The sequence below is a fragment of the Acanthopagrus latus genome, chromosome 2 (assembly GCF_904848185.1).
Source record: "Acanthopagrus latus isolate v.2019 chromosome 2, fAcaLat1.1, whole genome shotgun sequence".
NCBI classification, from domain to species: domain Eukaryota; kingdom Metazoa; phylum Chordata; class Actinopteri; order Spariformes; family Sparidae; genus Acanthopagrus; species Acanthopagrus latus.
Window position 1 is genome coordinate 5804309 of NC_051040.1, and position 15083 is coordinate 5819391.

General features: G+C 41.9%; 2 protein-coding genes across 4 annotated transcripts in view; both read right to left on the minus strand.

Annotated features, from left to right (window-relative positions):
* Positions 1-1055: 1055 nt before the first annotated feature.
* mlnr (motilin receptor) lies at positions 1056-5930 on the minus strand. The gene is made up of 2 exons (XM_037076915.1): positions 5140-5930; positions 1056-2293 (listed from the first exon to the last, which is right to left on the minus strand). Exons 1-2 carry the CDS (start codon positions 5918-5920, stop codon positions 1986-1988), a joined length of 1089 nt encoding a protein of 362 aa, XP_036932810.1. The 5' UTR covers positions 5921-5930; the 3' UTR covers positions 1056-1985.
* Positions 5931-9122: 3192 nt separating this feature from the next.
* Positions 9123-15083, minus strand: part of fndc3a (fibronectin type III domain containing 3A) — a 49557-nt gene continuing 43596 nt past the window's right edge. For 2 of the 3 annotated variants that reach the window (XM_037071903.1, XM_037071912.1), the window contains 3 exons: positions 14785-14951; positions 12879-13003; positions 11329-11652 (listed from right to left, as the gene is read on the minus strand). In XM_037071903.1, the coding sequence (XP_036927798.1) occupies positions 11329-11652; positions 12879-13003; positions 14785-14951 (616 nt within the window). Of the gene's footprint in view, positions 11653-12878; positions 13004-14784; positions 14952-15083 lie in introns of all 3 variants that reach the window. The other variant, XM_037071908.1, reaches the window with a different exon arrangement.

A 15083-nucleotide genomic window follows, 5' to 3' on the forward strand; every position in this document is an offset into this window, starting at 1 on the left:
AATGAAAAAGCATATTGCAAATCATAATGGCATGGCTTTACAAGGCAATATATATGTAAATCCACGTCCTTTCTGCTCATTGAGTACACTTCACACACCACTGTTTTCTTTGCAGTTAATAACCTACTAGATTAAGTTTGTTGTTTTTAGATCTTACACACTGAACACTGAATAACAGGCCTCAGGAGTGATATGTACCTCTGTGGGAAGAGCCTTGAGATGAGGGAAACATTGATTATACTGCAAACAGCAGCAGTAATCATTTTGTATCACTTTAGAACTTGTTTGATTACCTGACACAGTTGAAATAATACTATTTTTGCTCGGGGATTTTAGTCCTCATAATCTCATCAAAGTGACCCCTTCAATCCAACAGAGCTGTGCGTGGTATGTAAGAGGTTTGCCGATGGAGTAGAAGTCATGGCCTGAAAAGCGGAGTCAAAACAAACAAACTGTGTATTTCTAAAGCTGAACGATTTGAGACGGTGCGATGGAGGCCTGAGGGAGGTGTTGACAGCTCTGGACGAGCCGCTCTCTTCATTATCAGTAAGGAAAATAACCAACAGAGGAGTCGTGCTGCTTGCTGATCTTTCCCCAGGTGATGGCAGGATGGTCTGTGAGATATAAGCTTTTACCCACTCCTTCAGATCCTCTGGCAGAGATGAATGGCTCGGCGAAAAAAAAAAAAAAAAAAAAGTGTCAAGAGGATGAGTCAGCTCGCAGCGACTTTGTCTCTTTGTATTTGTGCAAAACCAAGGCCTGATGAATCATGGGCAAAATCACGACATTGCTTTTTGAAGAAGAAGAGAAAAAAATGTGTGACAGACAGAACCTGGAAAAAACTATTGAGTTTATTTCGGGATGAGACATTGTTCAGGTTAAAAATACATAACTTCACCTTTCTTGCCGGAGTGTGAGAGGTACAAAAGTGCACAATTTCTAATCTGAAACTCAAACATCAAAGAAGAATCGCACAAAGCTGCGGAGATTATGCAAGTGGAAGCGATAAAAGCAATAAGCTCCATCGCTGCTGACAACCTAATATCTTTCTTTCCTCTTTGAAATGCACTTAGAGCAGCCATTACTTTGAATAAGATGATGCAGGGACGCCGGCTGCCTGCGTAAATCTAACACAGAGCCCAGGTAATATAATAGCTGTGTCAGATTACATGTGATGGCCCACACGTACGCAGCCGCAACACCTCAAGGCTCAGGTGGCCTCGGTATCGCACACGCAGACAACAGCTACCCCCCATTTTCATAGTAATTTGCTTTTATCAAGTTTATGTTCCATCTATCCACTGGAGAGATGGTAAACAGCCCTGCAAACACACAAACACACACACACACACACACAGTTTCAGATCTGCACAAACTAATGGCCCACAGCTAATAGGTTTACTTGCTTTGTTTTCCTTGATGTACGAGAAGAACGGACAAACAGGGTGATAAGAAGTGTTCACCATACATTAAACAAATTCAATCCCACAGCAGAATGGAGCTGAGGGGGCAATTAAACATTGTAAATGAACAGTCGTTTCAAATGTGGCAAACATCATCTGTCATTTATTAATCGGCGCAGCGGATTGATGGTTACTGTGAGCTGAAGTGGCGCATGTGTTCGGTAAGCACTGACGCCAAGCAACAAAAACATTTAGCAGCAAACAGTGTGGAGGTAAATACTTATGCATGAGGTGGAACACTGGAACAGGACAATTTAACTGAGGACTTTTTCTCTCGTAGTTCACTACATTTTCATAAAAACTTTAAACCTGACGTGTTTGTAGATCCTTATCCAGTCTCTGTGAACAAACCGAGTAGTATTAAATCTGGGGTCTCAGCCTGGTTTCCCCCCTCAAAGACAAACAGAACGAACATTCCTCCTCTACATGTCTTCAACAAAGTTCCCTCTTTAGCTGCAGTTCCTGAACTTTAAAGACCCCTGAAAACTCTCTCGTGGCGATGAAGTCAAACAAAAACGCTGCTCAGACCCCCGTCAGGCTCTCGTTCAGGGTGGAGATGTGGTCGATCACGGAGAGCTGTCTCTGGCCGCGGTGGGCTTGTCTGGGCCTCTGGTGCAGCAGGAAGAGGCGTTTGGCTGCGGCCCTGTACTTCCGCGACATGAGGTTGTAGACGACGGGGTTGATGGAAGCACTGAGGTAGCAGAGCACCATGGACGCCATGTTGAAGTTCTGGCTCAGCATGGCCGTGTCGTAGTCGTCCACCTGGGCGAAGAGGTTCCTGCCGATGTGGTAGGGCAGCCAGCAGATGATGAAGGCCAGCACCACCACCACTGAGGGGGGAGGTGAAACAAGACGGGGGAGGTTAGTTTCATGTAGAAGGGAATTTAAGAAATGGCTTGATAGTACTCTCACGTTTAAACAAAAGAGATGTAAACTGTTAAGTGTCCAGGCTTTATGCATGGCTGCTGGTGGTGGGTTTTATTTACCATACAAATGAAAGAGTGGTATCAATATTCTCATTAAATAAGCGTACTTCCCAAAATGCACCTGCAGTTCTATCTACTTAGCTGGAGATATAAATTGTTACATATCCAGGTTTTATTGTGCTTTAGGTGAACAGACCTTTTGCACATCTGTGACTGATTAGGCAACAAATTAATGTTAGGCAGGAAAAACATCTTTGGGTCTGAAATTGATAAGAGTTTAATACACACTGATAAACTGTGTGTGGGTGGTTTGATCAGATTCGACTGACAGCAGAAGGATCACTTCTGTTTCTCACATTTGTGAATTCAGATTTTCCCAACTGATGTATGGACAAAACTGACCTAACAGTGCAATAATCTAACTGTGCAATCCGATCATAACAGCACAGATGCACATTACTTTGTTTTATTGCTATTTATCTGCACAAAACAACAAATACGTCCCTGTTGCTTGAGTACTAGACTTCTATTAGAAGACAGATGTATAAATATGCACATGACTTTTTTTTATACTCTTATGTCTAAGTATTTACTCTCTATGTTATAATTTCTCTGTAGATATTTCTTTTCTAAAAGGAACAACTGCAACATAAGCAGATTTCCACCTTAGGGATAAATAATATATTTCTGATTCTGATTCTGATTCTGATGGACAGACAATAGTTGGACTGGAAAAAAAAAAAAAAAACCTGATTAAGAAAATTGGTTTTCAGAATCTTTAAGTAGCCCATGATCTATAGTCTGCAGCCAGCTTTGACATTTATTAATGACCTGCAGCAATAAATATCCATAGAACTTCTCCACAAGCCCACGCTCATGTTCACTTAAAGCTATATGCAACAGAAACACTGCTGAGGGTAAAACATGTCACAAATCCTAAACAGAACAAATCTTTACTGAACCAAACATTTCATTGCTTGGTAAGGTAATCACAGAGTCACTGATATTGATCGTGAAGCCCCTCCAGATAAAATTAACATCAGTTTGTCTCATGGGGGCAGTAATTTCTGTGAGGACAGTAAATATCCATTCAGTAATTAGAAGAGAAGTGTTTGTGGCCTGCATAAGTCTAATCATTTGTAAATTTTAGCGGCTATCGATAAGTTGGAGGCCTGCAGTGGGAACAGATGCCACAGTTTTGTCTAGAACTGATCACGTCTGCGTCACATGGGAAGAGTGATCATCGAAGGACTCCTGAGATGACTGACAGATTAGAAATGAGCCTGTGGGAGCACGTGAATTTCCATTAAGGGTTGATGTACGAGGCCTCTGATGACAATCCAATTTGGGATTCAGCAAACGTGGATACAAATGGATGCAGGTCAGACAACATGAGCTCTGCGCAGTGTGTGCTCAGATAATGAACGGCATTAATATCCTAATGGATGCATCGTGATTAAATATTTGGCCAATGCAGATCGGCCTGGCCGCGGCCTTTTACTGTAAAATGAGGGTTTCCTGCACAATTTGCCAGAGCTCCAGATTAGGACAATCAGCGTTTGCAGAGGCAGGATACAATTTAGCTTCAGACAGAACGGAGTAATGAACCAGCTGAACAATCACACACACACACACACACACACACTGGAGCTGGATTAGACAGAGTAGGTGGAACTACTTTAAGTTTCAAATTAGTTCGTTAAATATGTGAAAGCAAAAGTGTGATTTTGCAGACGCACTCGACAGAGCCAGTGTTAGAAAACCAACATTCAACAGGCAGCTTCAGTGATGATGGAGGGCAGAGTAACTGTGTAAACAGATGGATTTCTGGTTGAAGCTTTTTACCTACAAAGAGAGTTTTATAAGCTGTCACTCCTGGATCTGAGTTGTCTGCCTCGGAAGGTTGTGGCAATGAAAAGCAGAGGACGTTTTACGAAAGCGGAATCAGAGGGGTGTCGTTTGGGATAATGTGAAATGTCTTTGAGCTTTTGGGCTTCATCGGTTACTCGTAAGATGCAAATGGGAGAAGAAAATTGAGTTTTTACTGGAGAAAAATGCTTCCCGGTAGGTATCTTTGTGATAAAATACTCAAGGAAAGCACAAGTACCTCAAATGTGCTGTAGCACTCCCCTTCACAACTGATCTAGCTGGGAATAAACCAGAAATTAAAGACATAGATTCACTCTGGAAAGCTTGCCTGGGTAAGTCTCCAGACGCCCCGAGAGCCCAAACTGATTTAAAAAAAAGACGCTACATGCTTATATTTTATCTTAGCAGCTACAGCGGCTTTATAAAACATGTAATTAACATCTTTCAAATCAGTTTGGGGTCCTAGCGCCTCTGGAGACGAGCTTGTATGGGGCCATTATATGTTTTCCGTCTGTTGTTTTATTTACATTATAAAACAAGTCCCCATCCGCTTCAACTGTTTAAGAGAACGTTGCAACACGTTGCTGTGAATCTCCAGAAATGTTTTTATGGACTCTGAAACATCACTCGACTTTCTGTCCACGTGGAAATGAGCAGATGATGATTGATTTTTCCCTTTTTGGGTGAACTTAGGCTTTAAATGCAATACCTGAGTAAGTGTACACCTCTGCACACACACACAGTGGGAGTAGTTTAAGTGTGTTCTTTCTGTTTTGTTTTTTTTCTGTTACGATGTGCCCTGACATCAGCCTTAACAACACAACATTTGTCTGCCGAGATGGAAAAAAAAAAAAGAAAGAGAAAAAGAAACACCCACTCACCCAGGATCTTGACTGTTTGCCTGTGTGACCGTTCCCGGGCCAAAGCACAGGGACCTTGCAGATCATTTTTGCTTTTCCACAACTTGCACCCGATGGAGCCGTAAAGGAAGATGAGGCAGAGCATCGGGAAGAAAAAGTAGGTGGTGGACATCCAGAGCATGATGTGCAGCTGCCCGGAGCTGATGGCATAGTTGGTGTGCTTGCACTGCCCGGTGTTGTAGTCCGGGCGTGTGTCGTTATCGTACTCCACGCCGACCAGAAAGAGTGTGGGAGCTGCAGAAACCAGGGCGAAACCCCAGAGGGCGAGGATGATGTACTGGACCCTTCGTCTGGTCACCATCACTTTGCTCCTGAGAGGGAAGCTGATGGCCAGGTAGCGCTCGATGCTCAGCGCCGTGATGTGAAGGATGGTGGCCGAGGTGCAGCCCTCAAAGATGTAGTGATAGAAGCGGCACACCGCCTCCCCAAACAGCCAGGGCACATACTTCCACAGGCGGTAGAGGTCAAAGGGCAGGCAGAGGAAGATGATGAGGTCAGACACGGCCATGCTGGACAGGTAGAGGTTGGTGGTTGTCTTCATGTCCTTGAAGTGCTGGATGATGAGGATGGTCATGGTGTTGCCCGTCACCCCGATGATGAAGATGAGGATGCAGATGACAGTGACGGGGATGAGGGTGGAGGTGGGGAACAGGGAGCCCTCGTAGTGGTGGTCGTCTATTTTGGGGTCCATGCTCTCTACTACAGCAGCATGAAGCTCCACCTGAGGTCTGTTCCAGGGCATGCCAACCTCCACTGAGTGCTGGTGCAGTAATGTGTGAATATACAAGCTGCTGAGGAGAGAAAAACGAGACCATTAAAGGACCAACACTGTGTTTTTTTTCTCTGTTTGTTTTAATCTCTCTCAACAGAAGAATTTCCCCCCGAATCATACACACACATTTTCCCTTTTGAATCCATCCATCTGGGCTGTTTCTGTGTGAGTTTCAGAGCTTCTGCCTTCTCTCAAATATAATGGAGCTAGATGGCACTTGGCTTGTGACGCTCAAACTGGCAAAAAAAATAAAAAATAAAAATATCAACAGCAATGTCTGTTTCCACATTAAGGCGTTGTGATTTAGTGGTTTACAGCTCAGACATAAAGCCCCGCCCTTTGGTACTTTACTTTTTTTTCAAATCTGGTCCCTTCTAAAAAAAGTAGTTGAATAATTCTAGACTAGAGGCTCATGCGCAGGATGAAAACTTGATGGTGTCCGACGGAAAGGAGTTCCTGCATGAAACTGATTACTGTGAGTAGCTGGGTCATTATTTCTGATTTCATGACTTTTTCAGTGCCATCTAGCGCTACAATCCAGAGATCCAGCTGTTGGTTTCTATTATCTTTAACATTATATATTAACATTATGAACGCCTGTTAGCTGTGTTTTTAAACTTGCCTGGAAAAGTCTATTATTTCTGGTCCGTTTCATTATTGTTACAAGGTGATGTTTCAGAGGAATTGACATTATTGTGCTGCATTTCCCTGTAGCAATAATGTAAACTGTGATGAAGATAAAGACACATTTTATTATTACACAACTGGCCTGCTAATTTATTTTCATTCCAACAAGAAATTGTTGGAAACCAGTGGATTCCTTCAAACATATATTTGGCAAAGTAAAACATATGAATAATAACCTCAATATAAAAGATTAAAAAAAATAAATAAAAAAAATCAATGATATGATCCTTTCACTTCAACTCTAAGAGCAGAAACAACATCCTGCTGTAAAAGAAATCTTTGCTGATGACTTTACCTTTGAAGTGGAGTTGAACCTGTGGACCTTTTAACTTTTTCTTTGCCTCGGTTGTGTGAACGTGGGTCGATGGAGGGCAGCAGCAGAAGGAGATTCTCATGAAGTGGCAGAGCCGGTCCCTGATGCTCAGTAACCAGTCGAGCTCTGCTGAGAGTCGTAGAAAGAAAGGAGCACCTCCTCCACAGTACCCCGAGGAGTCAGGGAGCAACAGGGAGGTTGTCTGCTGTGCATGTGTGTCAAAGTTATCTTCATAATCGAATGATGACGGGACTGATGACGGTAAAAGGCAGAAGAAGGAGGGAATAAGATTTGAGGGAACCCCCCACCACCACCTCCACCACCACCGCCTCCACCACTGCTGCTGCTCCTTCTGAGAGAACAAATACAGATTGAGGATCAAATTAATCTGGACTGAGAACAAACACATTAGAGATATACATATAAAGAGGGCTATAACTTTATTAATAAATGCATCAATCACCGAAATCCCAGCGTGTTTGCCAAGCTGTCTGGAAGTAGACACTGAAAAATGAGTTCTGTGTTTGCCTAATTGTCCAGCAGCCCCATCTGTCTCCGCCTGGCTTCATCACTCCGCGCACTCACCAGCGCATCTCTTCCTCCTCATCCTCAAGTTACCAATCAGGCTTGTTACAATAAACCTAACTTCAACAGCGCTGGTTAAAGAGGAATGCCGTTTCAAGACGTGAACTCTGCTCAGTAGATAGCAGAGTAACCACAGCCTGAACTCTGTATCACTTTCTGTGAGGACCACAGCTATAGAGCATTAAAGGGGCATTTATTACAAATACATTAATAATTCTTTACGGCTGAATTCATGAAAAAAACATGAAGCTTTCTGATGCATTATATCAACAGTCGTAACATATTATAGATGTGACTTAAAATTAATTATATGTCAAAGCACCTTATTGAGGATTTGGACTAGTTACAAACAAGATGTTGAAGTTCATCATATCTTATGACTATCTAGCATTAATTATCAACAACTAACAAAATCAGTATATCCCTGGTAGAAAGAGTGTTGCAAGCTCTGCAGATCAATATGACATTAGGTCGACTGCTGCCTCTGTATGTTAACTGAATTGAATTTCTAAGTGTCGACATCGTGAGCATGCACAGAGGTGTATTCTCACTTCCTGATCTGCAGGTTTTTCCTATTCTGTGTCCAACATCAGTCACCGAAAAACCAGGATGACCTGCTGGGTGAGCAGCGCTGTGCTCTGTTGGTTCAGAGCCACCACATCCATTAGATCTAAATGACCCATAACAGGAGACACACTGACATCAGTGTGTATGTGTGTGTTTACACAGAGCTGACCCACAGCCAGATGCACCAGTCAGACCTCAGAGGAGCAGCAGGGACGCGCCTCCTCTGTCACTGTTTACTCCTGTCAGAGCAGCACGACAGGGGAGGCCTGTTTTTTTTTTGCAGTCTGTCTCTCAACAAGAGCGAATGTTGTACACAGGATGGTGACTGAGACGAGTAAGGCCACTCTCACCCTCATTAATCATGTCTGTCTTTCTTCTTACACACCTTCGCTGTGTTTGTGCAGTCAACGGGAACTCTTATATCTTACTCCTGAAGCTTCTCACGCACACACACAGCGCCGTGACATTTAGCAGCAGTGTCGAACTCTGAAGTCACTGAAGAAATAAAGACCAGACAGAATAAGTGTCCCTGTGACATCCAGATCTGAACTATTGCATGATTGCGTTTTGATAATTGTCTCCTAAATGCTTTGGAGATATGTTTCCTCATCTTGTGAGACATCACTGAATGGAAAAGGAGAAAGGAGGTAAACGAGGAGAAGACCTGAGGAAATAAAAAATGATAGATTCATTCTTCTTTCCAGTTTTGCACAGGTTTCTGTTGGCTGACAGAACAAGCAGAACAGAACATCCCTCATTCCTTAACTGGACAAAAAGCTGTCAAAACTGTCTCACCATCACAGACTCAGAGAACCTGAGAAATCTTTTTTTTCCCCAGACCAATAATAATAATAATTCTTTTAAAAATGAATGGCTTATCACAGTAACTCAATATTTCTGTGCAGAAAGGTGACTGGAACTCAGTTTTTCATTTCTTGGTGTTCAGTTTCCACCGACACCCGGCAGTATTTTCATTGCCAGTAACTGAAAGACAAAAATAAGACCCGACTACAGACGTGATTAAGAATTATAAATCTTTTATTGTGCATGGATCCTTTGTAGATATCATGGCTATACAGATACACTTTAGATACATATCTATGATTATACATTTTCCCATAACGAACATTTTAAAGTGATATGTCTGGTAGTATGTATAGTATAACAAATTGTCATTTTGGAATGTACGGTGTATGAGGTAACTGCAAACATTAAAATTACATAAAAATGGTCTCTATTTTTGTGCATATTTTACTCATTTTTGTAGCATTTTGTTAATCTCCCCAACCAAAGGTGGTGAGCCCAGGGTGAAGAGGTGTTAAAATGGCACACGTTGCAATTGCTATCAAAAATAGGAATTTGAATTCTTTAAATGACAAAGAGAAGACATTTGCAGAATGTCCGAAAGACCAAATCATGTAATTATCCAAGACGTTTTGCAAGGTACCTGTATTTCATTTTTATGGTTGCAACAGCAATTATCTGCCCAAAACCAAACAACACTAGACCCTACAGCCAGATCACCACTGAAAAAATCAGCATTAGCAATCTGTTACAAATACTAAACACACAGAGAAAAGGCAAATTTAGATTCACAGGAAGTACATGATATAACACATTTTGTATCTGCCATTTGCGTTCCATGATTCATGACTACTCAGGATTTATTATTTTCTCTGGAGAGTATTAACTTATATTACTTCAATATTATAAAAAAATATACTTCACACATGTATAACTTGACAAAAGAAATCAAAGGAAATCATAAGTAATACACAGAACTACTTTCCATTTCTCTCCTGATTACGTATGATTACTAACATCAAATAAATGTTGCAAAAAATAAAAGTAAATAAAACACCTTTTAGTGTTTTCTAACACTAAAAGAAAAACATCAAAACTTGAGAAATTAAGAAAATTCTCCCGAGATTTTTTTCCTCTCCAATTAAGGCCTCTGAAACAACTGGTACATACTTTTTTTTTTTTCTCTATTTTTCTTTTACCATTTTTTTTGCTGAGATAGATCAGCTGTTTCAGTGACACGTCATGTGGTACTACAACTTTTAAAACACCCAAAACACAAGTAGGGCTTGCACAATCTCAAAGTGTGTTCTATAAAATGCATCACAAGACCAAGACGCAGTTAGTCAAGGTTTTCTTTCACTAAGGTGCAAAATCAATTACTGGGGAAATAAACAAGAACAAAAACAAAATATAACATACAGATAAGCATACATTTTTTGTGCTGAACAACAATATTTCGGAGTAAAGCAGCAGTATAACTATATGATAGTAAAAATAATTAGAATTCACTGTTAGTTTGGTTTTTGTTTGTTTTCTAACTTTCTACTGAGCATTTTTTTTTTCCCCTCAAACTTACAGGTCCTTGTGTCTTCACTGTACAAAAATATACTAACATTTCTCCAGTCATTTTTGCATCCTTAAACATTCTGAACATCAAAAAGGTTGGAAAGTGCTAAATGAACGCTCTATAATGTGAACAGGATTTTTCTTTTTCCATTTCCTCTCTCACAAGACCCTTTAAACTCAAGCAGGGGGGGTTAAATCCCTTCATCTGGCCCTGAAGCCCTCCCAGCCGTGTACCTCTGTGGCACTAACTACATACAGTATACACATCTGGACACACACCCCACTGTGCAAACACTGGCCCAACCAGGTCCCAGGATCAAATAGCACATAGGCTAATGACACACCTACATACTATTTTTTGGAACACATCTATCAAAAACAGTTTCATACTGGACACACCAATGGAAATATAAATAATGACTATTTCTATACACATATATATATATATTTATATACTGTAATCAACAAGTACATGAGTCGAAGCGCCCCTTCCCCCCCCAGACCCTCTCCCCAAAATAAACCACATCCCTGCTCATTCTGAGTCCGGTTTGCACAGGAAGCTGATCATGATGGAACAGAAATCTGAACTGAACCACAGATACCACAAAGTTGGGACAGGGTGACAAAGGCAGGAGAGTCAGGAAGGTATCACAGGTGCCAAAGAAGGTTTTCAATTTCTAACTTCTATTCAGCTTTCAATCACCAGCCCTTCCTCCCACTGCACCTCAGCGTGCCTAATGCGATTACTCTGTTGACAACGGAAAACAATAAAGTACAAAACGAAGAATACAAAACAACAGAGAGAGGAGGGGGGAAGAATAAAGCTATAACCCTGCAGCTGGGTGGCGCAAACTGCTCATTTAATGACAAAGTACTGGATGACGAAAGCGATGAGAATGGCGATGATGGCGAAAACCATGAGGAGGAGGAAAGCACACTGCTCGTCTGTCAGGCTTCTTCTGGCTCGGTTGGACTCGGTGCCGGCCCTCGACCCCGAGCCGGTCGCGCCGCCGCTCACCGCCACTTCATTCCGCTGCGGGGAGAGGGTCACCGTGGGGCTATAGGGGCCGCTCAGCTCGGGGGCGTCCTGGCACTGCCTGATAGCACACACCCGGAAACGGTAGTCACTGCTGGGCTGCAGGTTCTGGACGTGGAAGGATGTGGCAGAGCCTTTGTAAGCCTGTGAACAGGAGGGAAGAAGTGTGATCAAAAAAACTGAAAATAATAAAATAACATCGGTGTCTCTTTGCAGAACCCATGACCTGATGACACAAGATGATGCACATGGCTTGTTGTGAGTAGTTTCATGTAGGAGCCATTTTTTTTCTACTTAATTACACCTAATTAAACTGATCACTGTGCAGATTGAAGCATGCGTCAGCTCATGGTGGAGATGCTCATGATGGGGCGCCTGTATAATGGCAGACTGGCTGGACAATAAATATAGCTAGTCTAGGCAGTTGACTTCACCAGTAGTGTTGTCAAGATACTGGAATTTTTTAAGTTGGATTTCACAAGTACAACTGGGAAACTGACGTTAAAGCTGACGAAATCCTTCTCATCTTTCAGCTTCTGACCAACTGCCTTTCATCGTCGGGCATGAAGGGAAAAAACTGCTTAGTGTCACATTTTTTTCTCTCTGTCTCTCTTTCTTTTTTTCAGTTTGTTAGATATGTTATTTGTTGCCTTCGATGCGGGGGGAAGCCATCTGCCCATCTGCTGTCTGCTCAGCCAACATAACCGCAAGTTTCTAGAAAGCTTTGTAAACATGGCTGCCAAAACGCATTCCCAGTTATTCTTGTTTATAAATTTGGAACGTCAACTATTGTATGAGGGTGTAAACAGTTTTTTTTTATACTGGGTTTCAAACTAGCAAACATTTAGAAATTATTGAATTATTATTATTAAACACCAGCCAAACTACACAACCAGTTTGGTGCAAAGACTGAAGTAAACCCCCATCCTCAGCAAATGAATAATTCCCCTTTCTTAGACATGAGCTTTTCAGTCTAGGCTACTGAGATGGACAGCGAGGATGGAAACCAACTGATGAGGGATGGCAGCCACATATTTCACCTCGCTGATTCAATTGCCATGTACGATGTGACGAGATTAGCATAAAACTGCAGTGGCCATTACTCCACGTTAACATGGCTGGAGGCCACTGGGAGGAATGAATGTGTTGGCAGGGGCCAGACACCTGGGATACCACATGGATCAATGACCTTTGCATAATGGGCAATTTAAAGCCAGCGGTGACTAATACAGAACGCTGTGACAACATTAAGGCTCCGGATCCATCTGGATGCTCATCTGCATAAGAAGGTCACTGTGATGAATGGTAGGTCAGCCGCAGGTGAGGACACCACATGCGAAGAGGGAGAACCAAACCTTCAATGTCAGTACCTGTTTAAACTCAGAGTTTCCCATCATGCACTGCAAGGTGTAGAGGACTGGGTCCCCCTTCATGGGCGACAGGGCCTCCCACGTGACTTCGCAGGAGTTGTCATCTAGACGCTCCACTTTAGGGGCTGAAAGGAGGAAGACAGAGTGCAGATTTAATGACAGTAATAGGTTACTGTAGATTTATTGTATGTATCACGATATTGGAAACTGTATTGACCCTTTTAAAAAAATGTTTACCCTTGTAGACTAAACAATGAGTGGCTTCATTGTGAAATAATCAGCAGATTAATTGATTATGAAAAATCCTTTGTTGCAGCCCTGCATGTAAGAACGACCTTCAATGCTAAATGCAAGGAAACTGAAATTCCATTTATTTGAGCTTCTCTGTGACGGGTAGTTCCATATAACAGCCACTGACGAGCGTGAAAGATTACTTTAGGTAAAAAATACAACATTACTTGGTTTGAACCGGTGTCCAAAATTCACCCAATATGAGTTCAAATTAACCTTGGAAATAAAATATATGAGGTCGGCCGTCACTGGTGGGTGGATGAAACGCTTCCTACTTCACTACAAACTCTTTTCACTTCAACATATAAGCTGATTGACCAGATTTTGTTTTGCACTGGCTCTGCATACTAGTATGACTGACAGTAACTGTATAGCAGTTCTTTCACTGACCCCTTGCTGTTCCTGGTGACTGCAGTTACATTAAGAAAGCGAGTAAATGTTGTACTCTGCAGAGATGATCAAATATGTGGCAGAACAATACATAAGTAGATCATCCTTAAACTAAAAATAGACAAGAGTACTGCGGAAATTTTCCCTGAAGTTGTGCTTTACAGATAAGGAAAGTTTTGAATGAGATTGTATCTTAAGAAGTTTTACGGCCGGTTGAAAAATAGTTCAGGTTACCAGCTGTTTGCATGAGTTTCAAACCATAAAAAAAAACCTGCAGTGTAATCTACAACACCTCAGGATAAGAATTTAGAACAAGCCTCTTTGCTAAAGATAACTAAAAAAAAGCAACTACAAGACCAAATACACATCAAATTTCCAATAAAGTCTTCATGTGTCGTGATCTTTCTGTCTGAATCAGAGGTGCGGAGGATTTATCAAAGTTGGGCTGTTACAGAAACCACTTACTTTAATGCAAGATAACTTGCTTTCAATGCACAGTGACTCAGCTGATGAATTTAGAGTGAATTACAGACAACTGCATGTAACTTTCCCCCTTTAGTTGAGAGAGTGCAATAACTATGAGTCATGCTCTTCTTTTTTAGGTGGGTGGCATTTTAAGCAAAAACAATAAAAATAAGTGGCTCTTTTGAACTGGTTAAGTGTTAATCATCACAAAGTACAATGGCAGGGAGGATTTTAATCCCCTGCGGCATTCTGATATTAAGCTTGAAACTTTAGGTTGAAATGGTTATTCTAAATTTACACAGTTAATGGTGAGACTGTCCACTTCACTGTGTAGGGAGACAAACTGGCACATGACTGCCTGATTCTAAAGAGGTGCCGCACTGAGAATAAATCCCACGTCCTCATTACTGACTTCAACATGTAGGATCAAAAGAGGCTTTGCAGAGGCTGGCTGAGAGCGGAGCGCAGCGCTGAACAACCCAACTCATGATGACAGCCGACAAGTGAAGCTCGCGCCGCTGGGTCTTGATCAAATGCAAGTCAAACTTGGGTCAACTGAGGTTAAAAGCTGAGCACACTGGCTGTCTGTGTGTCAGCAGTGAGTGTTTGTAAAGAGAGCTGATCCACACCGGGAAAACAGAGATAGAGAAAGATATATAGGGAGAGTGTGTGTGTGTGAGATAGAAGGAAAGAAAGAGAGAATGCAAGAAGGAGAAAGAAAACGAGCAAAAAAGAAAGAGAAAAAGTGCTGCCACTGTACCTTTCACAGGAGCTGGAGGAGAGCGTGGGGTGGTGAATGTGTAAACATTGGAGAAGGGCCCTTCGCCCGCCTCATTAAAGGCCTGGATGCGGAACGTATAAGAGGTAGACTCATTAAGCCTCTGGACTTTGTGTGTGTGGCATGGTCCTTTATACAAGGATATAAATCTGCAATGACAGGAACATGAAAAGAAAGAGAGAGAGAGAAAGGATTTAATGAGTAAAAGGGTAAAGATGACAAAAAGCAAATGAGATGAGTGACTCCTCTGTCAGGAAATATACGGTGACCTAAAGCACATC